The sequence below is a fragment of the Acanthochromis polyacanthus genome, chromosome 9 (genome assembly GCF_021347895.1).
Source record: "Acanthochromis polyacanthus isolate Apoly-LR-REF ecotype Palm Island chromosome 9, KAUST_Apoly_ChrSc, whole genome shotgun sequence".
NCBI classification, from domain to species: Eukaryota; Metazoa; Chordata; class Actinopteri; family Pomacentridae; genus Acanthochromis; species Acanthochromis polyacanthus.
This window is the reverse complement of record NC_067121.1, coordinates 16705168-16731723: the sequence shown is the minus strand read 5'-3', so window position 1 is coordinate 16731723 and position 26556 is coordinate 16705168. Positions and strand designations below refer to the sequence as shown.

Below are 26556 nucleotides of genomic sequence, written 5' to 3'. Positions count from 1 at the left end.
GTCTTTAAGATATGATGGAGCTTGGTCATTAAGAGTTTTATATGTTAGAAGCAGGATTTTTATATTATATCCTTGATTTTAAAGGGAGCCAATTAAGAGAAGCTAATATAGGCTGCAGCGTTTTGTATTAGCTTGAGGTTTTAAGGAGAATTATTGGGACATCCTGATAATAAATATAGACCAGCCTAGAAGTTACAAATGTATGGACTAGTTTCTCAGCATCACTCTGAGACAATATGTTTCTGATTTTGAAAATATTGCGAAGATGAAATAAAACTGTCATACAAACTTATATGTTGAACGACATGTCCTTATCAAAAATAACTTGAAGGAACTGGAAACTAAGGCAATGACATCCAGAGAAATTCTTTGCTAAGATAGTGTATTTCTGAGATGTTTAGGATCAAATACTGTAACTTCTGTTTGTCTGAATTTAAACGAAGAAAATTATAGGTCATCCAGACATTTACGTCCCTAACCCTTTGATGTGCACTGTGAATCAGAAGACACCCATTCTCTACTGGCAAACCACTCTGGGGATTATGTGGTTCTTGTACTTCTGGATGTAACTGCTGCATTTGACACAGTGGACCACAACATTTTAATATCTCACTTGCAGCACTCGGTGGGCATTAGTGGTAGTGCACTGCAGTGGTTTAGGTCCTATTTGTCTGGCAGAACTATGAGTGTGAGCCTCGATATCTTTGAATTCCCCCCTGCTCCATTGTCTTTTGGGGTCCCACAGGGTTTGATTTTAGGGTCTCTCTTTTTTTCCTTATACCTACTTCCCATGGGATCCATCCTCAGGAAGCATGTCATCACCTTCCATTTTTATGTGGATGACACATAAATTTATGTGCCGTTGATAAAGAAAGACTGTCAATCAGTCACACCGCTTCTGTCCTGTCTTGATGACATTAAAGCCCGGGTGGCCTTAAATTTTCTATGTTTTAACAAGAAGAAAACTGAGGTAATGGTGTGTGGTCCCAGTGGCCCTTGTGAGTCTCCTCCTGTTGACTTGGGCCCCCTGGCTCACTATGTTAAGCCAGTGGTTTTCAACCTGGATTTTAAAATGGACTCTAATTTTAAACTTGACCATCAAATCAGTGCCGTGGTGAAGGCTCGCTTCTTTCACCTGCGTCGGTTAGCCAAGGTGAAGCCCTTTTTAACACCAGAGCACTTTGAAATGGTCATCCATGCTTTTATCACTACCAGACTGGATTATTGCAATTTATTGTACCTTGGAGCTAGCCAGTCTGCCCTAGCACATCTCCAGTTGGCTCAAAATCCTGCTGCCAGTCTTTTAACCACCACTCAAAAAATATGAGCACATTACACCCGTTTTAGCCTCCCTTCATTGCCTCCCCGTTAGTGTTGTTTTTGGCAGCCTGTTTTAATTTTAGTTTTAGTCTTGTCTTTGTGTTAAACTATAATTTTAGTTTTTATTAGTTTTAGTCACATTTATACTCTTTTTAGTCAAGTCAAGTTTCAGTTGACTAAAAGTCTGAGCATTTTAGTCTTATTGTAGTCAGAATTATCCATGATTATTTTTGTATAGTTTTAGTCAATGAAAACTGATGACATATTAGTCTAGTTTTAGTCAATGAAAATTGTACTTTAATCTCATCTCTTTTGAGCAATGCAATTCTGCTTAAAGCTGCTGTCTGGAGTTTCCGTTTGTTTTCAATTTATGTATCATTTTTTAACAAAGCTTAAATGTGTTAGTCTAGTTCGATACTATAATATAAAGTTAGCATAACGCGATATGAAAATTTATTCCTGAGTGCCGCCTTCCTCTCATAGACCCCCATGTTATTCCAAAAAGCGCCGGTTGCTGCCGACCAATCAAGTTCGAGCTTCAGCTTTGTCATGCTGTCAATCAACGGTTACGCGCACAGCAATCAAGCCCATGCAGAGGTGGGCGAGCTACGCACTACGCAACCGCGCGCACATTTGTTTTGCTTATGGAGGAGAGAACATCAGGGATCAGCAACTTCCAGAAAAGTTACCAATCCCACAGCTTGTCAGGCCAAGAGACTGCAGGACGTTTTTTGGCTCGGGGTGCTCGCGTCGCTCCCCGACCACGGCCTCCATAGCCCGCCTGACGGCTTCGTTTAGATGCCCGACCTCTGGAGGAAGATGTTGGGGCGTCTGGGACATACTCTTCGTCAGAGGAGTCATGCAATTCTGAACTCTAGATAGAAATAAATAAACAATGTAACACATATACACGCGTAAATGCACTAAGTTTGATAAACAACGTCATCGAGAGGGATACACGAGTGTAATCACATATTGAAACTTTACTCGTTCGTCCTAGCAGATTCATGTTATTTTGGTATTAGGACAAGTTAGACTCAATACAGCATTCTAACGTAATTCCTTTATTATTTACTAAATGTACTAAATGTAGAAGAGGGGAAAACAGCAAAACAGGCAAGATGCTGCAGCACTCCGGGCACTCCTCTCATGTACTCCGCGCGTGCACAAATAAAGGGGCGAAATCAGAGGGAGGGTGGGACCACCAGTGTTTTGGGAGACGCTGCGATTCAAACTCCGGACAGCAGCTTTAACCCACTTAATATAGTACAAGTACTTAGTACAGAGTAGATGTAACCAAAATTTTTCTCTAAGTCATCCATTTCATAAGTCAAACATGGATCTTATAATTATATTATTGTTACCTTATAGACTCAAGAATACATTCAATTCAAGACACGGAAGAGGCTCTGATTTGAATTTAGAACACATTTATTTTACCTCTCAAACATGTAAGAAGTGCACACACTTAAATTTGAATAAAATAGCTTCAAATGACAAAGCCAGATAAAATTGACATTACATTGAAGTTTAACTTAAAGACAAGCGAGAACTCTGACAGATGGTTCTTGAGATCCAGGAGTGCTGGCACAACAAGGGAAAGTGATTGAGTGTCACTTTCAAGCAACTTAGTGTGCTCTGCAAACAGCAGGAGAAGGTCTCTCAGTATCCCGATCTTCTGCCACTCAGTGGGCAGGCTGTCCCAGCCCATGGACTCAGCCACAGCTGTGAGGTTGTAGCAAGACTGCAAAGGCTCTGGAATTCCTGAGCTGATCAAAACTCAGATAAGCTGTCCCTCTCCAGCACTGACCAACACCCATCTCTATAGGAGGATTGAGACATTTGTATTTCTGTAGGTTTTCATTCACAGAAGGATGGAGCTCCTGTGAACATTTAAACCCCTGGAATAATTTCTTCTTTTTAAAAGACAATGACTTTCAATTATATGCTATGGATGTTTGTTTAATGAACTTTCATGCTAAAATCCCTTTTCAGCTTTAGGAGACCCTCAGCCGGAGACGTCTCTGCATTCCACAGATCAGATAACAAGTCGTAAAACTTTATGGCAGAAGGCTGGAACAGAGAGAGACACACTCTTTAACTGAAGAAACTAATTACTTCAAAGTTCATATTTCTGAGATTTATTTTGTTCTTTCCTGATTACCAAAGTTATAGTGAGATTATGTTGTACATCATATCCGAATTTGACAATTATATCGGTTACAGAAGTCTAGATATTAATTTGTGATGTTTAATCATTTCTTCCCCAGGATACTATGGATTTGGAATGAATTCCAGTATTAACTTCTGAATTTCCTCTCTATTTAGGTTGAATGATGACCATTGTATTTACCTGTTACCAAATCTCTGACTTGTTGTTATATTTTCACTGTGATACATATTTTTAATGTCATAAACATATAGTTATGAATGAAATGATTCACATAATATGAACATATGTAATAATCTACACATTTAGGAACATGCCTGTCTCTTTCACACAACTGAATATGGTGGGATAGACAGATCGTGTTTTGCGCGTGTAATATCATATTTTAATCCATTCTGGATTCCTCTTTCTTCTCTACTTTGTGAGAACAAAGAGATTCCAAATTCCACCAGACTTGCGCCTAAAAGTTCTCTCTCTCCGCCCAGGTCCTCCCCTTAGCTGGACCCACAGATAAAGTCAGCCGTAGCCCACATTTTACGCTCTCTTACCGACTCTTCTCTCTTGCCTCTTACCCCTCTCTTCCTGAGAGGCCAACCAAAGTCTCTCTCATTATTTTCTTACCTAAAGCGCGTTTTTCCTATCTTTGAAATTCCCTCACCATCTAAGTTTGTTAACTATTTATCTTTTAATGTTTTTGTAACTTAAGGAGACATTTTGCTCGTTATTCGTTTTAATCTGAAGAACCGATTCAGAACCAGCATTTATTTTTCTTAATTTTGACAATTTTTCATCAACACCCATTTTTCTTGGCTAAAGCTTGAGAACCATCATTTTTAAGCCAATCAACACTCAGCTGAGAACTCCGGAGATCTGCTGGATCAGGTCTTTGCATAGAACCGATCAACCCGCGGCAGGACATCCAGGCGGCCATAACGACGACACACCGCTCCGAACCTGCCAGTCCAGACCGTGTGCATAATCTGAAGGCCCCGCAAGTCCCAGCCCCACGACGGTTCACTTCAATAACTCCAGCTGAGTTTGCTCTGATTCCATTCTATGGGTGATGTACTAACCGCTTGGTCAATTAATTCATTTAATCAATTTATTCTTTTACAAATCATTAGAATTCTTAATCCAAATTACCTCGTCAGGTTAGCTCTGGCTAATCCTCACCATATTTCCTTCTCTCTCACACCTACTTCCACATCCCTCACACATGCACACATCACACACACACTCCCACATTCCACACACACATGTAGTCCTGCACACACACACACACCATATCTACATTGTACATAGTTTACTTGTCATTATTTTCATAGAATAGTTAATAAATATCTCATTTTAGATCAAACTACAGTCTTAAGTGTTTCTTTGTGTAGAATGTGGTCAATTTAACCGAGGATTCAAGACTTTTTGATATGAGATTGATCAAAATTTTTATGAATATTAATTTTTTTATTAAAATTAATATTTTTACCTAGAGATCTAGGGTGGTGCCCCAATTATTAATAACGAGAGCTATAAATCATAACGTAGTACCGCTACAAGGTGCTCCTTGACTTCAAGGCAGCGTGACATCATGGCACAGCAACTTGACCACCTGGTGGGACAGTCTTTTACCAGAACCAAAGCACACTTCTGCAACAGCCGTTCTGTGGCGACAGATGATTTCCTAAACTTGTTCACCAAGTACCTCACTTTCTCCAACAGTCTTTTGGATTGGGGGTTCCTTCAGCAACATATTCACTACAAGCTGTAGGGTGTGAACCACGCATGGGGTCCTCTCTATGGCTCAATAATCATACCTGCATGGAAATTAAAAAAACAAAACAAATGTACTTACGCAACCATTTCAGCCCTTACATTGTTGAACCAAATAAAATAGTTGTAGTACTTAACTTTCTTATAAACTTGTTTTTTTATGTAAAAGCTGAATTACTTAATAGCATACTTTTTAATCTTGTAACTTTCTATGGACTTACTTTTTATTTTAAAAAATTATAATGACAAGTTGCATAAATGTTGAATAAATCAATAGCATAATTTCATACTCAGACTGACCTGTCATCCTCCCCTTCCTGATGCTCATCGTCGTGCTCTGCCTCTGAGTCTTCTTTTGAAGTTGTGGCAACTTCTGCATGTGTGTGGAATGAAGTAACCATATTGCTGCCATTGTCAGTAATTGTTGTGAGGACCTTCTCTCTGGGAATCTCCCATTCTTCCACTGACTCCTCCAAAAGTGTACTAATAGACTCTGCAGTGTGAGGGTGAACCATCTCCTTCAGGCTCAGGATGTAACATGCTTGAAGTAACAGGCGTTAATTCCAAGGAAGGATGCTGTGAGCCCCTTTTTAGTCCAAATATCCAGCCCTGTAGTTATTCTACGTGCTATAGCCAGGTTTTGTTTGAGCTTTACTTTCTCTTCTTTGTACATTTTTTTCAATCAAGTTTAAAGTTTTCTGTCTTTTTGGCACTTTGAACTTTCTGTCCATTTTTGCCATCATGGCGACGAACTCTTCATCTTCAACAATTCGTGCTGGGAGTCCTGTGTGGCCTATCCACTGTGCCATTGCCTCCTTTTTGGTATGCTGTTCTGGGGAGTTGTCATTGTACCTCCGTGTGGCAAAGAAATCCTGAGCACTAGCTGGCTTTTCCATCTTCTTGGGCGGGACTTGCTTCATTGATGCTCTATCTGGAATCTAGCACAGGTACAATGTCACACAGGAAAGATGCAGTCTCTGGGAAATCTAAATATGTAGCATATATCGATGCTATGATTTTGAATTTACTAAATCAACCTCTGAGTAAGTGACTTGGCCAGCAGATATTTTGGAGAAACGCACTTCCCACTCTCACACACTCTTACTCACACACTATCTGTGTATGATTTTGTGCTACCTGTCTATATGTGTACTTGTATTGCATTTTCTGTTGTACCCTCCTCCCCCTCACCTATAGGCCAATGTAATTTAATAGCAGCACACACATTCGCCTCATGTTATTATTCCTTACCCTTTTATCAATTTAATTCCTTTATGTTTGTATTTTTTGTACGGTATTCCTTGTTCTCACTAACTGATTCTCTCTCTCTGTTACAGACTATGGGGATTGATGGATTTGTTTGTGATAATGCTGTTATATTGTCAATATTAACTTTGTCTATGGTAAATAATACAGGCCATGATTTTAAGTGAGTAATGTAGTTTCAATAAGCTTTCTTTATTACATTTTACCAAATGAGTAAATCAGGATGTTTACAAAATAAGGGTCTCAAGTGAACATTACTTTCCCCAGCACACACAAACACACACTGCAGTGCCTGAACTAATTCCAAAGAGTTTTTCCTGACTCTCCTATCTCCTTCCTTACCCTGATCACTTCCCGTTCGAAGCTGCACTGCAGTGGCTTTGGCATATTCACCCAAAAAGTGTCACATATTCCTTGTACACAGACACTTTTATGTATGGTAACAACCCACTCAAATTCACAACTAAGTCTCACTTGGTGAAAAGCTACATCGTTATATGACACCCGACTGTTGCTCACGTCGTCACCTCAAAGGTGATGTTTCACCTCAATTATCAGTAGGATTCCTATGACGCAATCCAGAAAGGTAAACAGTTATAGCAACGTTCTCACACACAAACTCTACAATAGATGAGTGATGCTTGTCAGGGGTATGTGAATTTTGCTTTAATTATAGCCACAAGCACTCTGAGATTTCTATGTAAATCACCAATACCTGAAAAAAACAACTTTTGGGTTAACTTTCACAGGGACTTAGGAAGTTATCTAATATTTATATCCCCTCTAATTGCATGCCATAATTACAACCTTGGCCTTAAGAAAGGCTTTGGAATAAATTGAATTAATTTGGCAGCCATAAGTTGTGCCTGCATGCTGATTCACTCTGCTCCACCTCTGGAGAAAAATGTGATTAAATACACTAATAATATATTTAGCTGTGCTTCATGTGGAAAGAAAACCTGAAGCTGGATGGATTCAAAGCAGAGTTATTCCAAATCTCAATGCCAGCAGAAAGTGTTGCTCAGCTGAATCACTCTTTCTTATCTCTGCAGGTCTGAATGTTTCTTTATCATTTCTTTCTGTCTGTCTCTCCTTTTTTCTCTATTTCTTGATTGCTCACATACAAACACACACAAGTAAGGAACTGCTGATTCCCTTCCCCTCTTCCTTGCTGGGCCTTCCAACATGCAGCTGGGGTCATGGATGATTAAAGCAGTGGCAGGTGGACTCCACTTTGAAACTATCAATAGACCCTTGAGAGCTGAATCAAACAGCAAACCCTCCATCTCTGTCAGCCCAGGTTCTCGGTAGCACCGAGGAAAAGGACAGGCAGAGGTGAAAGGGCAAGTGTCACCTCTGAATCCTTTTCATATGCCATAGCACTCTGCTGAAAAACTCTGGAGCTGCTATGGAGGAATTTCTGACTCTCTGATGTGATTTGAAGCAGGCTTTGAGGATTCATAGCGCTGGCCCTGCAGCCATTGGTCAGAAAGGAGGGGCATTGTCCTTTTCTATCTATCTATCTATCTATCTATCTATCTATCTATCTATCTATCTATCTATCTATCTATCTGTCTATCTGTCTATCTGTCTATCTGTATGTCTGTCTGTCTGTCTGTCTGTCTCTCTCTCTCTCTGTCTCTCTGTCTCTCTGTCTGTCTATCCTCTGCCTAAAATCAAAATGTTCCAGCACAATCGTGCGACTGTCAGTTCTGCATAGTAGTATTTCCACAAGGAATGATTCAATGGAAATGTCAAGAGCAGCAGTAGCTCCAAGCAAAGGCTGAACCCTCTGATACAATGTGAAACACTTAGCTCAGTGGGGATGAGGGACTTGTTGTCATTCAGCTTCAGTCCAGACCAAAATCTGCCTTTATCAGAACAGAAATAGCATTGTCACTTTTTAATGGGATTACAGGTCTTTCATTGCATATTAATTTGCAAGAAATCAATACGGAGCTGTGGTGCTATTTAGGGGCATTTTAAACACTTAACTGCTTAGCTTACATTCTACAAAAGGAGTGATAGAAAGCAGGGCGACATGAGGGTGGAAATTAGACTTTTATGGTCTGCTTTGGGAGAGAAAGAGGTGAAAAGACTGTGACAAAGAAGGAATGAAGGTCATGTTGATGTCTTGAAAAATAAAATGGTTCATTCTAGGCGGGGGTTTCTCCTAAAGTTTGAACTTAGATGGATGAATGCATCATGCATGGAGGGAGGATGAACAACTGAATAGGTGGATATGAGAAAGAAGGAAGGCATTTATTTTATGCTTTTAGAAATGTAATAGATATTAGCTATTTTTCCAAACAGCTGTTGTAAAATGGTTGAAGACGTAATTTAAGTGAAAAATATTTATCTTAATTGAGAATCCTCTTAAAGAGATGCTGAATTTGCCAGCACTGTGCAAGAGCTGTCCATGGTGCTGAAACTACAAAGCTTATTTCAAAACAACAGAATAGAATAGAATAGAATAGAATAGAATAGAATAGAATAGAATAGAATAGAATATCCTTTATTAGTTTCACAGGGGGGAATCTGCAACATCACAGCAGCAAAATGACAGTAAGAAAAACGTAAGACAATACACAATATAAGAAAAAGAGAATAACACAAAAATCACAAGAACAGAAATTTAAGATTATTTACAAGTGCACTTGTTTTATTGCACCTGACGGTTGACTAACTGACATTATGTGTGTGTGTGTGGTCTGTTGCAAGATAGACGAAGATGGAAGACGCTCAGTGTGGGAAAGGAGACAGGAATGGAAGTTTGTATCTTTGTGTTCTTGTTAAACAACAGGAACAACCAACAAAAAGTCCCGGTTTGCTCAGTGTCTTTGAATAACACAATCAATCTGCGTGCCCGCTGAGGTGTGAAAGAGGAATAAAGAGCCGGAGTTACTAATTCTCCAACTTAATAGTTTTGAAAGCGTTCTTGCACCGGCAGAGGACACGGGCTACTCAGTTACTGTGTGGTGACCTTCAGCTGGGTGCGGTTGCTCTTATCGTGCAATCTCCACCAGTTGGCGTTACACCACAATTAAAATGCGTATTCAAAGCGACCTGTCACCGTGGCTGTTTGCCGTGCTGCTTGGCACCCTGTAGTGGAGAGGGTGACATCTGTGACTCCTCGCCAAGGGAGCCCAGTAGACGCACCTAATTTTAGTTATTCTTTCAGCTCTGCTACCAAATTCAGCGCGCAATTACACCACGAACTCCGACCAGGAGTTTTTTTTTCTACTCTTGGTTGTTTTTGCAAGCGCAGTTCCAATCCCACACATTATTAGACGCAAGGTAAGATCTTTTTTTGTTGTTTTTTTTCCCGAAAGCATCGAGTCCTTAGGCGGTGATGTAGTGGCAATAATCAGTGTCTCTGACCTGCAGGCGATTATCGACACAGAGGCGTAAAATTAAATGATACAGTATTTTCAGGTTTTCCTTATTTCCTGTTTCGATCATATTCTTGAAACTTCGGCTGCATTCTAATTGTGTTGTACTTTCAACCACGAACACTCGCTTCTGTCAAGTTTTGGTGACCCTACTCTCCGCATGCAGTCCATTTCTTTATGGCAGCTTAGATGTGATTATAAATAATCTCTGAGTTAACTTCTGTGTCAGATTTACACGATAACAGCTACAGTAGTGATACAGTGATTCTATCTGAACTCCGCTAATTTTCTAGCTTGTGTAATCAACCACTTTTGACAGTTGTGTTTTCCAGATGACACCAGTCTGCTCACAGTTCTGTCTGTTTGATCTGTGAGAGACTTGGACGCTTCTGATCCACACGCAGCTATAGTCAGCGAGCAACTTTAAATAGATGATTTAGTACCGCTGTAAATGTGTCTACTTTTACTAATGAAGTCGTGTCATGCCCTGAGTTCTTAAATATTTGCTTCATGTAGACAAAAGAGAATAGATTCGTGTTCACGCTGTTTTTTTCCCTCAAAAACACATTTGCTAGATAAAGTCGCGTTTCCGTTTAGTTCGTGAAACGATATGTGTACATTTTGAGCAGAAATAAGAATTAGGAATTAAGAGTCACTTAAAACAACGGTTGAAGTTGAGATTGAATCAACGAGTTAGTATTATCTCTAGGACCCGGCGGAGTGCTCATATGTAACTGGACATTGTGGCTCCATTTGAGGAAGATTGCTTATCTCTCTCCTCCTGTCCACAACTCGACTGGGCTGAGAAATCAATCCCACCCTCCAAACAACTCCAGGAGTTTCTCCTCATCGGGATGTGTTTTAGGAAGCATTGATGGACTTTAATGAAATTTGGACCACTGTGAATCTCCTAAACGACTATTTCAAGTATTTGTCGTGCGCCATTCCGATGAATGCTGCGCCAAGCCGCGCTGCCTAAACTCACACAGCCTGCACGGACCCCGTCCATACTCGGTTGTATTTGTGAGAGCGAAAGAAAAGATTGGGTGATTTGGTCCCGGAATGTTATTGGGGAGGAAAGGCTGCTTTGGTCAGACGCAAAAGTTTAAAGAAAGTTGGGATAAAGAGAAAACGTCGTGGTCTTCGTGTAAACGCGCGCTTTCTGCGCAAACATCACTTTTATTTTTCCGTCTGGTGCAATATCGAAAAAGATCAGAAACAGAAGAATCAGTCAACTGTGTGCGAAAGTCTTTCTCAACTACTCGTGGCTGTAAATAACTTGTTGAATGAGCAGCTTGTCCTTGGAGCGCATTTAAATGTGAGTATTTTGTTTCGAGATTCAGATTGTGTTTTGCTCTATGCACATTGTTGCTTATATGGTGAGCATAACTGCTAGAAGCGAAAAATAGGGTAATTATAGTGGACTGTTCAATGGGCGGAACGGTTACAGGAATCGGCTTTCAAGTGGGTTGAAAGGGGGAATGAAGGAGCGCTCCTCATGAAATGTATAATTTAAAAAATTACCGTCCAGAGGGCTTTGCTGTTTCACCTCTTCAAACACTTGTACTGTGTTGACGAGGTTTTCATTATTTTTCAGCACATGAGAACATATAATTATCGATTTGCATCGTTTAGAGTTTTTTTTTAAAGCTGTTGTTATTTTATGTGCCCCTGTTACCCCTCAACCTTTTAATAAACAAAATAATGTGACTTTAACCTGTTGCGCAGCAGGTCAGTGAAGTCAAATCTAGGTGTGTCTGGTCTCTGCGCAAAATCTGACCCAGAACACAATGAATAAAGCCTCTGTTAAATGCTTGTTTTAAAATGGGCTTAATAACCAAAACCAGAAAATTCTGTAATTTATGAGACTTTTGTTTTTGTCTCTATGTTTCTGATTGTATGGATGCTTATGTCCAACATTTTAATATGTGTTCACCTTGCTGTGCATACTGAATAATAAACTTTAAATAATATACGGCAGCAGACTTCATGTACAGTATGTGTCAGTGGTGTTGGCTGGCTAGTTAGCTATGACTGGGACCATCATAATGTCACCACATCACCCACATCCTCTCTTGGAAATGGCTCTTTGCAGAAACGCTCAGCAAGTGTTTGCTGTAAATACCAAGTGGCTCCAGTTGCATAGGTTAAAGGTGTAGCTATGGGGCAGTAATTGTATGTTTAATGTGCATCTAGATCTACTGCAGCAAGGTTGATATTGAGAGACAAAGAAAGGGCTGAAGAAAGAGAGTTTTAATGAAGGATCTAGGTAGAGAGGAGAGACAATCACAAGACAAATGTGTTCCAGTACAAACATGATTCTGCTTGCCAGTCAGTCCCACTGTGACTCATATTGAGGGGTTGGTTCTTGGCTCGGAGATCATTGGAAGCATTAACCCATTTATTGTTGCACGCATCAGCCAGAAACAAAGCATCAGTCTGCTAAAACTGGCTATGGATCAGAAGTTATTGGTTGGAAGTCAACAAAATCAATGAACACAATGAGGAGGTGTTGTAGTGTGCGCATCCAAAATCCTGACTTGGTGCCCAGTACAGAAAAATAGCAACTGTCACAGGACAAACCACAGAGGGAGCATCAGTCTGCTTCATCCGTGTCGAGTTTTTGTTTTGTTTTTATTTTAAAATCAATTAAAGTGTCATCTTACAATCAGTGATGTCAGTCCATGCAATCCATGTAGAGCTTAGGAGCCAATCTGATGTCCTGCGTTTCAGCACCAAGGACAGCTCTCTTTCACATCAGCTCTGATATTGCAGGCAAAAGGCGATCAGAAAGCCACACTCAGAGACACAGAGACAGAAAGCAAACCCAAGCTTAAGCGGGATTACTATAAAATGAATGGAATACATCCACCATGGTTTTTAAAAGTCTGGCTGGGAGTTTGTAACTAATATAAGCCACAGGGCACGGCTGTCTGCTGACTTTTAAAACACTCTGCTATGCTTGAGCTGCCCAGGGGATGGAATGCAAGCGGACACAAGGGGGTGTTTTAGAGGCTTCAAAAACAAGTGGAGGAAAAGAGACAGAAAGGGAGAGAGGGGGAGAGAGGTGAGTTGGTCATCCTGAGCTCTAAGCTCTCTCTCCCTGCATATGGAGAGCTGCTGAAATATTGATGAATTTTAATATAGAATCTGACCTCATATTTTTCTCAGTGAAATTATGACATTCATTGGTTTTTCCTTACATTTTCAGTATGAGATACAGATGTGAAGACGGGAATAATGCAAAGATTTTTTTGTTGTTGCATTTTTAGTTCTTCTGTATGATTTTGTAATTTTAATGCTATGAAGTATAAGCCCAGTCTGATCTGACAACCAGGATGGCACATTTTATATAGATTTTTTTGTTGTTGTTTATTAAAATGACATTCATACACAACACCTCTTTTAGTGGTGTTTAAAATGCAAGTAGATGAATTGGTGTTGTAATTGGTGTCAGGACATTTATTATGTGCAGAAATATTCTCTTTAACATAAGAGTGATTTGAAATATTTTGCTTTTTACATATTTTCTTTTCTTTTTGTTCTCTTACTGACACCTTACAGCACTCTGGTGTTGAATGATATTTGTCTATGGAGGTTCGCTGAGCGCCCTAATACCTTCCTACCTTCCATCTGTACAGATTTCATTACTCCAGGTGTCTATGAATTAAACCCGATATTCCCATGGTTACCTCCATTTGATGTCTCTTATTAGCTTAGAACGATCCCCATTAAACAAAAATAAAATAAGTGACCTCCACCACCCTGCCGCTGGAACCTAATTTGACTGTCTATATTATGAAAGTCAACCTCAGAATTATGAAATGGGGTGAGGGAGTGTGATGGGGTGTCGAGTTGTGTGTGTCTATGTGTCTGTGAGCTTGGGAAATGAGAGTAGTCCATCCCATGACGCTTCTCTGATCACGGATTGACATTTATATTTATGAAACTGAATATCACCATCCTCATGAAAGAAATGGCTTATTCATCATTCAGAGTTCCCACCGCGTTATCAAATTTGTAATTGGCCTCTCCTTAGGAGTCTCGCTGATTGACGTGAGCACATTTAAAGAGCCAAATTCTGCCTCCTTACCTTTATTTCCACCCGATTCTTCCTTTCTCCCACCAGAGATCTGTCAAATGAAGCTCGCCATCCATACCTGCTGACATGGCTCACTTTGAATAGTCTGTCCAGTTTGAAGAGCAGTGCAGATCATTTCTCTGGCTTCGATGAACATCTTTCATTACAGTTGGAATATATTCAAGCCTGTAGTCATTTTGTAAAAAGGGCACTAGGTTGTGAGAAGGAAAGCCGTAATTGCCTTAGATGTGGTCAAAACCCATTCAAATTGGCACAGTTTTTTGTCAAGAGAAGAGAAGATGACAACATTTAAATATTGAATTCTAATGACTCCATTTGTTGGCAGTGATCACCTAGTGTTTGTTCACAAATAGAGAGATGACGCCTTAAGATGAGTTTAAGATGAGTCCTTTAGTTTGATATTTATTATTGTTTGATAAAATGTAATCTTTTGACAAAAAAACCTCAAAGCAGTTCATTTTTGTGAATATAGAAGACTACATGTTTCAAATTCCAGGTATTTTTTTATTATTTCAGCACTGAGAGTCAATTGTAAAGTTACTGGTTCCCTGCATGTGTCAGCTGGGGGAATGTGGGCAAAGAAAGTCCAGGAATAACACTTTCACCACAAGTACTGCAGAAATGCTCTTGCAAGAGGCATTTAACCTCCAACTGCTTCAGTGGATATTCTGCGTGACGGACATTTTTTCAGTCAGAACCTGTTAGACTAAATGTGACGCGACACTATCAACTTGTAAGGCGCTTTACAAGAGGATAACTATACATGTTTATTAAAATTGTGCCCTGTGTAGGCAAAGGTTAAATTAGAAAGTGTTATTCTGCTCTGGGGCTGCACATTGGATTAGTGGTTAGCACTTTCACCTTGCAGCAAGAAGATCCCTGGTTCAAATCCAGGGCAGGGATCTTTCTGCATGGAGTTTGCATGTTCTCCCTGTGCATGCGTGGGTTTTCTCTGGGCACTCTGGCTACCTCCCACAGTCCAAAAATATGCTGAGGTTAATTGGTTACTCTAAATTGCCAGTAGGTGTGAATGCGAGAGTGATTGTTTGTCTGTATATGTAGCCCTGCGACAGACTGGTGACCTGTCCAGGGTGTCCCCGGCCTTCGCCCGAGTCAGCTGGGATAGGCTCCAGCACCCCCCGCGACCCTAGTGAGGATAAAGTGGTGTATAGAGAATGGATGGATATTCTGCTCAGCTATTGCTGGCAACACACATTTCTTTCTCAGTAAGGCAAAACTTCAGGCTATCTAAGCACATTGACAGTCAACAGCAACTTAACTCCTATTTAAAGTCTTACTCTGGTGGAAGTAACTGCATATAGCTGCTCCTTTTTTCCCCTGCAACCACACACTTTTTACCTGAGACACTGAGATCGTGCAGGTCTGCACTGAGAGCTGCCATGCACTATTACCTAAAGAGATATGCCATCTGACTGATGTGACAGCTCTGAGAAACACACAATCCCTCAAATAGACCATTTCTGTCTTCCAATTTTATTTTAATATTTCCCAAATGCTTTAGAAGGTGTTGAGACAAACGCGGCTCTACACTTATCTAAAGGAGCACGAATAGGAAAAAGCAATAACGTAAATGCAGTGACTTGACACGTGGAAATAAACCATTTTCCATGGAAATCAAATGGAGATTAGGCTTTGCAGAACAAACTCAGTTTGAAATTTATACAGTGATTTTGGCAAGGTTATTGTTGAGGGATATATATAAACAGTGGTACCTTGCCTGATGTTTGCGTACATGTTTGTGTTTGTGCGTGTGTGTGTGTGTGTGGTAGTGAGTTGCATTACCTATTTATTTAAGTGCCTCAAAGTCATGTTAAAACTCGGTTAAAATTTTAATACTACATTTCAAATGTTTTTGTGAATTTATATGTCCATTTAATTCACCAAACTGCCTTTTTTCTTTTGTCCTTTAGGATGCTGCCAGTGGCAAAGAGCACAGTTGACAGAAGATCAAGTTCAGACATCTGCTGACTGATGAAGAGTGCCACTCCTGTCTACACATCAGATCTGACCGTTCGTTGACCCTTTCATCAACTATCAACACTCGCAAAGAATCTCAGTTTTTGACACATCATCCAGGCAATCAAAGACAGAATAACTGAATGGAGGCTAATCGTTGCCTGAAGCCTCACACACAAAAGTAGCAAGATGCTGCCACAGTTTCCAAATGCCCTACTGCACTGTTCAAAGCTGCATTTAATTTAGAACATTCTCTGTGATACTGTCATTTCTTTGACAAAGCAGCAACTGTTAAGACAACAAAAAAGAGTAGAAGAATTCGACAGAAACCATACTGAATGCGAGCAGCGATGCTTTGGCCTGTATTGTTCACCCTGCAGGCCGTGTGCACCAGTGTGGTGCATGCTATGCAACATTACCCTGCGGCCTGGGGACACTATGATGTGTGCAAGTCCCAGATCTATACAGAGGAGGGCCTGGCGTGGGACTACATGGCTTGTCAGCCAGAAGCCACTGACATGACAAAGTACCTGCGAGTGGCCCTCGACCCCCCAAATATCACGTGTGGAGATCCGCCAGAAACGTACTGCGCTTTGGTGAGTCGTAACCTCGCCTGTCCCCTGATGGAGACAAATGAGGCTGTAAGGCACGATCACACAGCATACTGGGTCAGGGATAGAGAGCAGAGCATACAAGGCAATGTGCCGCTGCTGCAGCAGAGATTAATGTACACACAGACTCGGTTTAGATTAGGATAAGAGTTGTAACTGCAGCAGGAGCACACACATGTACACTGGTTCACATTAGAATATACAAATTTTAGAGATGAATTTTGACAGTTTGGCACAAGCAGGTGTGGAGACAGAGAGATGCACATTAGTCCATACTATGAATTCATTCTTCTATTAGAAAAAAAACAATCACATCTAAGTAAACACTCAAACAAACTACATGCACATAATAGGTTCTAGAGACTACGGTAACAAAGACACATTTTATGGCAGTTCAGCCTGAAATGAAAAGTATTTCTATTGGTGTTCTATGTCAGAAACTCATTTTGCCCAAATGTCATTAATATGCAAGCAAACAGACATGTGGTATTTTGGAATAAAGAAAAAACAGACCCACTTTTGAATGTTTATTTTTTCAGAAATGATTTTGTATTCCCTTGCAAAGGGCTTTTTGATCCTGCTTTCCTCCCATCTAAAGTTTTTCCTTCATCTCTGTTTCACAGTTCTGTAGAAGTCACTGGCAGTCACATTTTAATTCATTTTTTTATAAGCAGGTATCAATATCAAGGTGGTTGGAAAAAATGATATTGGATTTGCTACCAAGACTAAACACGCCACATAACATACACATAAATCTACACACAAATGTGTATAGTACAGCTTTTTTTTTTTTTTTGGCTAAACACAATCAAAGATCATTTAAATTATACAAGCACCCACACAGCCAATGAAAGAGTAATTCTACCAGTGCTGTTATTATTCAGTGCATGTTCACTGCACAGTTCAGTGTGGTGTTTTACTGGCCCTTATCAATCATTATCAACAGTTCAAGCCCAGGTTGCATTTATTTGGAATCACACTCAGAGTAAGCAGCAAGAGCCCACAGGCTAGAAAGTGTTTCATTAGAAGTCATGTGTGTGCCCACCGAGAGCTCCTGCAAGTAAATATTTACCAATTAAAGTGGGCATCTTTAAAAGGAGAGTTTTTATTCTCGCAGCTCCAGATGGTGTTGAGACATTTAATGCCATGGTAGGATGAATAAGGAGCCACTCTCCAGTCGTGTGTGACGTTCTGTGAAGCTTTATATCACAACAAACTATGAAACCTTTATAGAGATATATAGTAGATTATCCTGAATGTGCAACATTAGTATAACACAAAGAAGAGCATAAAGAGCAAAAGAGAAACAAAGAAAGCCAAAATGAGAACACCATTTTTTCATTTTCTTTCTTTTTACTACAGTAATTGATCATAGTTAAAGACACCTTGTCACAACTTTGTCCATATTTCCTTTTATGTTTATTTGAAGATTGTACATACAGTATGCTAAATTTATATTGGATTCATTATTATAGATTATTGTTACATATTTCAGATTTCTTTCACAGTATTATTGTTTCTTTGCTCATTATTTGTAGGTTTTGGCATAGTTATTGCTATGTACTTGTAATATATATTTTATTTGTACATTTTCAATTAAATATATTGCCAGAGAATTTTGAAAACTTGTTAAATACTGATTTTATGGAGTTGTTTTAAGAAACTGGTCACTCACTGGTCATTTCACTTTGAATATTGCTTACTTGACCTTGCAGAAATCTCTGTGTGGTGTTAACTACAATAGCTAGCTACAATTACGGTTTAGTTTAGCTTTGAATTTTGAAAGGTGATGAGCAACAAAATCGACACCTACTTTGAAAGTGAAAGAAAGTTCATTGGAACAGAGAAGTAGCAAAACAGAATTTAGTTTTCTTGATAGTGGTCGATGATTCTTATGATCAGTCCATCATTAGTCCATCACATGAATACCAAATAAAATAACAACAGCCAGTACATTTGTAAACATGTTCATATTCCCCATAGTGAGAGGCTTACTGATATTGATGGCTAACTTTTCTTCTAATACATATGAACATCACAAACATGGGTTTGATGAACCTTGCACATTTCTTCTAGCACTTCTCTGAGGAAAATACAGTGCCTTGTGAAAGTATTCGGCCCCCTTGAACTTTTCAACCTTTCTCCACATTTCAGGCTTCAAACATAAAGATATAACATTTTAATTTTCTGTCAAGAATCAACAACAAGTGGGACACAATCATGAAGTGGAACGAAATTTATTGGATATTTTAAACTTTTTTAACAAATAAAAACCTGAAAAGTGGGGCGTGCAATATTATTCGGCTCCTTTACTTTCAGTGCAGCAAACTCACTCCAGACATTCAGTGAGGATCTCTGAATGATCCAATGTTGTCCTAAATGACTGATGATGATAAATAGAATCCACCTGTGTGTAATCAAGTCTCCGTATAAATGCACCTGCTCTGTGATAGTCTCAGGGTTCTGTTTAAAGTGCAGAGAGCATCATGAAGACCAAGGAACACACCAGGCAGGTCCGAGATACTGTTGTGGAGAAGTTTAAAGCCGGATTTGGATACAAAAGTTTAAAATATCCAATAAATTTCGTTCCACTTCACGATTGTGTCCCACTTGTTGTTGATTCTTGACAAAAAATTAAAATTTTATATCTTTATGTTTGAAGCCTGAAATGTGGCGAAAGGTTGAAAAGTTCAAGGGGGCCGAATACTTTCACAAGGCACTGTATTTGACTTTTTTGTGAAATATACAGATGTTCATGTTCCCCTTAGGATGTAATGTATGGCTATGGGATTGTCTCTTTGTACTGAGTGCAATTGTCCAGTCAAAATCTTATAGTAATATTTTTGCTTCATATTTTATTCATTTGTAAATGTTAGAATGCCAAAATAAGAATAAAATACCCTCAGAGAGCGCAGTACTTCACCAAGGCTGTTCATTCCTTGTATCATTTCCCAAAGATGAAATCTTTAAAAAATTTTATGGTCCTCAGCGGTGGATTTGTAGTAGAATCCCAATTATGTGATTGTCAGTAGGCAGTTGACCTAGTGTTCACTTGTCATAGTTACTATCTGGCAACAGAAATCTTTAAGAAATTTGTGAATCCAGTCTGTAAGCTGCATCACTGCCAAAATCTAATCACTTGGTCCTTGTGTCATTTCTCACCTTTCCTGGAAATTTCATCGAAATCCCATTTTTGAGTAATGTTGCCAACCGACAGACAAACGGACAGACAGACAAATCAACGGCAATTGTCACATGACTCCACCATGTTCCTTGGCGGAATAATAAACACTACCACATCCAGTGGTGGTTCTAGCCTTATTGACTCCCTAGGCAAGTCAGTCTGTCGCGCCCAGTCACCGGTAAACACGCACCCCTCTCGCCTTTCCTGTTGGGGGGGGGGGTATATACACTATCGGGCCGTCTTCGCCACCTCCGCCGCAGCCGCGCACCCCCACGGTCTCCTCGGTCAGAGAGCAGAGGGCGTACCTCTGAGTCTTGATCTGAAGAGGGCGCCATTTGTTATGTAACGTAACACCATCAGAGTGTCAATGGATGCTTACTCAGCTGCGTGCTTATGAAGGGAATTGTATTTAATGATTTTTTTCCACTTCATCATGCCGCCCCCTTGAGTTTGCCGCCTTGTTGGCTTGTGCAAAAAACCACCACTGACCACATCACCTCTGTCATATTGAGAATGTTGGCTTGTTAGCATTAGCATTTAGCTCACAGCATTAGCACCAACTAAATTCCCAGTTTACACATTCGTTTTGGTCAAGGATGTACAAAGATTATTGACTTGCTGTGACAGTTCACCTCATCAACAGAATACAGTGTCCCTTAGTACCTCTGCATGGCTCCATTCAAGCTGCATGGTCAGTTGGCTGACAGGTTCTGTCATGTGACTTTTCAGTTGTCTCTACATCTGACTTCTCGGATTTCGAGCACCTCTGACATTAATTTGAGGTCTATATTGGTGATATGATCAAAAGTGGGGGCTTCTCATGGACTTGCTTAAATGGCTGTTGTGTGCTTGATCTGTTTACATTCTCAGCTGGCACACAGGCAGACTGACACCGGTGACCTTATCCACTGGTGCTTCCTGAGAATTTGTTGGAGATGAAAAGAGCATGCAAATGAGGTCTTTCAGCCAATCGCTGCATTGCCTGAAGTTGTGAGCCTGTTCTAATCAGTTTCCCCAGGAGTTGGTTTGCCTCATACTTACAGCCGATGGTCACAGAATCCTGGCTGGCTTGTCTCCACTTCCTTCCCACCGTTTTGTGCATATGATTCCTGTCTCTTTTACATAGGTGTGCTTTGCAATTAACTCTGTGAGGTCATGGCATAGTCTGTGCTCTTGAAAAGGCATTAATCATTCAGGAATAGATCTTTTAAGACTTAAAAAATGCCATTTTCTACATTTGGATAAAATGGCAAAGATGCCTTTTTTCCTGAATTCAGGCCTGCCTCCTCTAGAATGTTGAGGATAAACAATGAAGAGTCCAGCATAAACTGTGTCTGGGACAGGTGTTCTGCATCAAGGAGTTAGCCTTGTTTTTATTTTTAGCTGCAGACCTTCAGGGGTTCTTCAAAATGTGTTGGTATTAAGTCTGTTCTCATGCGGTGCACTGTGGCACTGTCACTCACTATCACTCCACACCAGTTTAAAGTCTTGTCACACTGGATAACATACAATGTGCAACCTACAGTAAAACTGTTTTTTATTGTGTATAACTACACAATTGAATATATGCACTATAACCTTCTGAGGCCAGTCAGAAAGTTGGATTAAATGAGTAATGTCTTCTATTGCTTTTAGAGATTTGTATAAAAGTTTGCAAGTCATTCATGTGTTTGAAATTAATGGGAACAAAGACATTTTTAATATTCAGTATATCTACAAATGATCCAATTAGACACATTGAAATGGTTGTAGGCGAGATAATTATTACACCATTGCACCGCACATTCTCTAATGAACAATGGCTGCTAATGCAAAAGAGCGCCTGCTGAAAGACACCTGCATCTAAAACCTCTCATAATCATTTTCGATGTGGTTAACAGACACTAGAGTGTTTTAATTACACCACTTCATTCAGTCTCTAAAGTCCAAATCAGATTGGCTTTGTTGGATTTAATAGCAATTCACAAAAGTGGCAGGCCATTACATCGGATTCATGGAGGACAGAGGTATGATTTTCCAGCATTTCAGAGCTAAACCAAATTATTTGTAGTTGCTGTATACCGGGCATGGACATGTTATTACACAAAACATAAATAGGCATTGAGCAGATGGCTGCCACAAATTTTGGATATACTAGATAAAAAAATTCTGTTTTGGTAAACAGACCACCCTGTCAAGCATTTCTCACTGCAACTATCATCGTGGAGAATGTGTTGGATTATGTGCTACTGATTAGAGAACCCAGTGGTTTGGTGATCTGAAACATGGCAGGGAAGATCTTTGAGAAAAAAAAAAAAGAGAGCCAGTCTGTCCTTCCACCACATCTAAGTATCTTGCAGCTGATCTAAATGAGACTATCTACAGCCATGCTGATTTAACTACGTCACATTGGCAATTGTGTAAACAATTTTAAGACTGATTCAGTAATCATGCTTATGCCAGCTACTCTGGCTCTAACTGGGTAGATTCTTGTAATTCCTCTGAACTTTATATGGTTCTCATAGAATGGATGAAAGGAGCAGTGGCTGCCAGTTCGCCACACGGCCCCCTTAGAGGCTTAGGCAGGAATGACGAGACGAGAGCTCCCACTAAGCTGCTCGGAGACTGCACTATTGACAGTCAATGCAGCAGATTTATCTTTGCTGGCAATGACAGGAGTCATTGTGAACTTTCAATCTATGTCTTACATGCTAACCATAACTGGCGTGACAGACTTTAGGAAGAGAAATAGATTATGGACTAGAGGAAGGGAGGTAACCTCTGCTAAAGCTGCGAGCTGTGAGGTCATTGACAGAAACAATGAATCTTTATAATGGTTAATGTGTCAACTCTATCTGTACTACTAACATGCTTAACCAATCACATTTGAGAAAAAAGTATTCTATCGGTGAATAAAGTTCAAGGGCAAGATTTCTTTCCAGTCCAGAAAAGTTAGCCGTGTAAACTGTAAGCAGTGACAGTTTGTGTTTGGTTTAAAGAAGTAAAATGCTTGCAGATGCATTCCACTTTGTGTGTTAAGTTAATGCTGAATGTTCAACCAAGATCATAACCTTTCCCCAACTACAGTCAGCATTCGTATTTCAGTCTTGAAAACACGATTGCTTAGCCTCAGTCATAGCAAGCAAATGATTTCTGAAGAAAAAAAAGATAAGGTTCACCGCGAACATATGAACGTGTGACGTAATAAGTAGCTCAAGCCCCACAGAGACGGCAAACCTGAGGGAGAAGGAGAGAACATTGACTAACACTGCATTGCCTGAAGGACAGGTGTATTGCTGTTGTAAAATAGTTGCATAAGAATGTAATTTTTAGTAGACAGGATTGAGTGATTAGCAATGATTAGAGTAAAAGTTGAGAATAGAATAGAATAGAATAGAATAGAATAGAATAGAATAGAATAGAATATCCTTCATGAATCCCACAAGGGGAAATTTGCAATGTCACAGCAGCAAAGTGACAGTAAGACAAGCAAGAGAACACATCTATAAATTAATACATAAAATATATACAATATATAAACACAATATAAATCAGAACAAATAAGCAAAAAAATACAAACCAGGATACCAAAGACACAAAATTTAGGAATATATACACGAATGAATTGCAACTGGGTTTATTTGACAGCTTGCTAACTGTCATTAAGTGTGTGTGTGTGTGGTTTGTTGGGAGAAGTGCTGATTATAGAGAACTGATCACCTGCTCTTTCTTTTTACTTTTTTAAAATATATGCATCACTGCTTCTTTCACACATTTGCTTCTCCCTTTGATTTAGTTGGTCACTCTGTAGTGAGCACCACATTGACAATTCTTATTCATATTATTATTTTAGATTATTATATATCAGCTGTAGTGTGACAGAACTGTAATTTTGGCACCTTTAAAACATGATGCAATACATACAAGATCTTTACAAGGGAGAAATGACAAATATGAAAGCTATGTTTTAAAACAATTTTTTCCTCTGTAATTTTTGATGATGAAGATCTTTACACATATATATCAAAATGATGGCCAGTGGTCAATGATCAGCTTGTCTGTGGCAAACTTTAAGCATCTATATCATGAACTTTGTGTCTGTTTCTGGTGGCTGAAATAACCAAGCAGTTCAGAGGTCAAATGGGAAGCTGTCATTGCCCCTCTTTGATCTCAGTCCCCCTCCTTCTCAGTGGGACGTTCACTCATCCATATATTTGTTTGGAGACAGGGAACAGTTGGAGCGTTTAACTTGCCGTCACCTCGGTGCCCTTGACTCTGTTCTGAACTGGCCCTGCCCAGCACATCATCACCGCACCACTGCGTACCAAGACACCGAGATGACATGCAACATGTCCCCTGACTCCAGGAGAGGGGGAGAGTCATCATTTATTCTTTCACTTGCCTGCCACCTCTTTTGTCTCCTGGCTCTTTAATTTCCCTGTCCCTTGTTTTCTGTCAGCTGATGATGCATAATATCCATGTCTTGTTTGAACATGTGGAGGCTGGATGCTCCATATGAGGTGAGCACTTGACAGAGATATGGTGACATTATTCCACAGGATCTGTGACAGGTTAATTCTTAGAGGGTTGTAAATACAAAGACAGATGAATTATGCATGGAGATATAAAAGAAAGTGATGGGCTTTGTAGTTCGAATAGACAGTCTTTCTGGACAGCTTAACATTTGAATATGTATATATATGTACCGATATGGATGAGTGCTTCATTTGTGTATTTTTTTATTAAGCAGAAATGTGAAAAGCCACTTTGGAATATTTTTACATTGGTGCATGCACAAATATGACTTTTTTTAGCGTAAAATATAATTGCAGTTTTCTTTTTGTTGCATTGAAGCTCAGATTGTTATCAAAATCCAAATGTTGTGACGTGCGGACACTCTCTTACATAGTCACTGCTGTCTATTTTTAAAACAGTGAGCTCTTTAAACAGCTATCAGTCTTTAAAGCTTATAGTAGAGTTTTGCTATTGGGTTTTATACTGAGCTACTTTGGCTAACATGATGGAACCAAAGCTGCTTGGCATGGCAGGCTGTCATACCTCGATGTTTCTTGATAATATGTTTGCCTACTGTGCTTGAAATGAAGTGAAAATGGGACACGCATCTCCACTTAACACTGCTGGGGTCAAGGCACATGTTATTCAAGCAATGCAGGAAGTAGATTCATCAGAAACACCAAAACCTATTTTAACATTATAATATGGTAAAGCAATTTCACAGAATTCTAAAGCTTCCATTTATAACAGTGTCGGCGTGTTAACATAACATGTCAGGATCAGCTGTGAGAAAATCATGTGTTGCACAGTACAACAGACATCGCAGTTTATATCAAATATTATATTAGGTGTTTTAGTCATGGTAGGGAACAGATATACTTGATATATCAATTTGTCATTAACATATAGATTAAATCTTACAATACAAAAACCAACTTCCATTTTAAACAAGCATGAAATTGACAGCATCTCATCTTTCCGGTCTTTTCAAATTCAATTCAAAATTTTACAAACATATTTACAAGGGTCAGGTTTGATAAAGAGGCCTCAGCTACTGTTGGTGTTGTACTCCCTCAGAGCTTCCTGATTTGCTGTGTCCATCTCGGTACCTCTACCTTTTGAACAAAGAAACAAGAGACTAACTGGAATTACAGTGTGATTTAAAATATGAAAGGAATTCCCTTACCGTTAAACTGAATTCTTTTCACACTCACAGCCTTCAGTGCTTGTACACCAGTGTCCTTTAATGCTTGACAAGCTGAATGGGATTCTTGTAAAAGATACAGTAATTGAAATACTCAAAAGCTAGTTGGGCAGCAACTCTCTGTTGCTGCCCAAAAACTCAACTTGGCTCACCCATCTGCCAGAGGTTTTTCTTTTTTCTAAGAAGGGAAGTGCATGTGTGTGTGAAGGACTTCCCTTCCCTTAAGACATTGTCTGTAATTTTGTGCAGACTGAGGAGTGTCAAGCAATCAAGCAGTGCCCTCATGGGAGAGGAATCCCTTGAACGCTGTAACCTCAAAAGTCTGTGCTGGTGGAAATATAGCTGCCTTACACCTGCAGTCACTTATAACAAGGCATTCAACTATCTAACATGAAAACACTGCAGATAATCTCTACCTGAATGTTACGCATTAGCTACTATTAGAATCCTGTAGGATAACACCAATCTGTAGTTTGTGCATGTCTGTTCTCAGGCATGCACAAGACCCTGAAAGACCCCCTCACACATTTTATTTCCAGAATACAAACTACAACCTTCAGGTCTGAAAGTCTGAAAATATAATAGCATCTATTTTTAACAGTCTTTTATTCCCATTTCTATCACACTACTCAACAAACAACAGCTCAATCTGAACTCTTGCGTAGTTATCAAAAGTACAACCAGAATCTTGCCAGAGGCTTGTGAGTGGCTATCAAAAGATATATGTGAAAATGGCCCAACGTGTAACCAAATAGTTGTTGTTTTTGTGACAGAAACATAAACTATCAGTGAAAAGTTTGGACACACCTTCTCTTTCAATGATTTTTATTTATTATTTTCCATATTGTGTATTAATACTGAAGACATCAAAACTATAAAAGAATACATATGGAATTATGTTGAAAAATGTTACTCTCCAGCATTAATCTACAATGTAGAGAATAATACAAATAAAGAAAAAAACATTGAATGAGAGGGTGCATCCAAACGTTTGACTGGTAGTGTGTGTGTTCTTCATGATTCCATCACAGAAAGTTAAGACTTGCAGTTTGAATTGTTTAACTTAGAA

At 39.5% G+C, this 26556-nt stretch overlaps 1 protein-coding gene across 3 annotated transcripts in view; it reads left to right on the top strand.

Annotated features, from left to right (window-relative positions):
- Window positions 1-9563: 9563 nt before the first annotated feature.
- Window positions 9564-26556, top strand: part of LOC110954531 (netrin-G1-like) — an 83343-nt gene continuing 66350 nt past the window's right edge. The window contains exons 1-2 of one of the 3 annotated variants that reach the window (XM_022199114.2): window positions 9564-9820; window positions 15949-16590. In XM_022199114.2, the coding sequence (XP_022054806.1) occupies window positions 16333-16590 (258 nt within the window). In that variant the 5' untranslated portion in view covers window positions 9564-9820; window positions 15949-16332. Of the gene's footprint in view, window positions 9821-10528; window positions 11234-15948; window positions 16591-26556 lie in introns of those variants that run through there. The other 2 variants (XM_022199115.2, XM_022199113.2) reach the window with 2 other exon arrangements.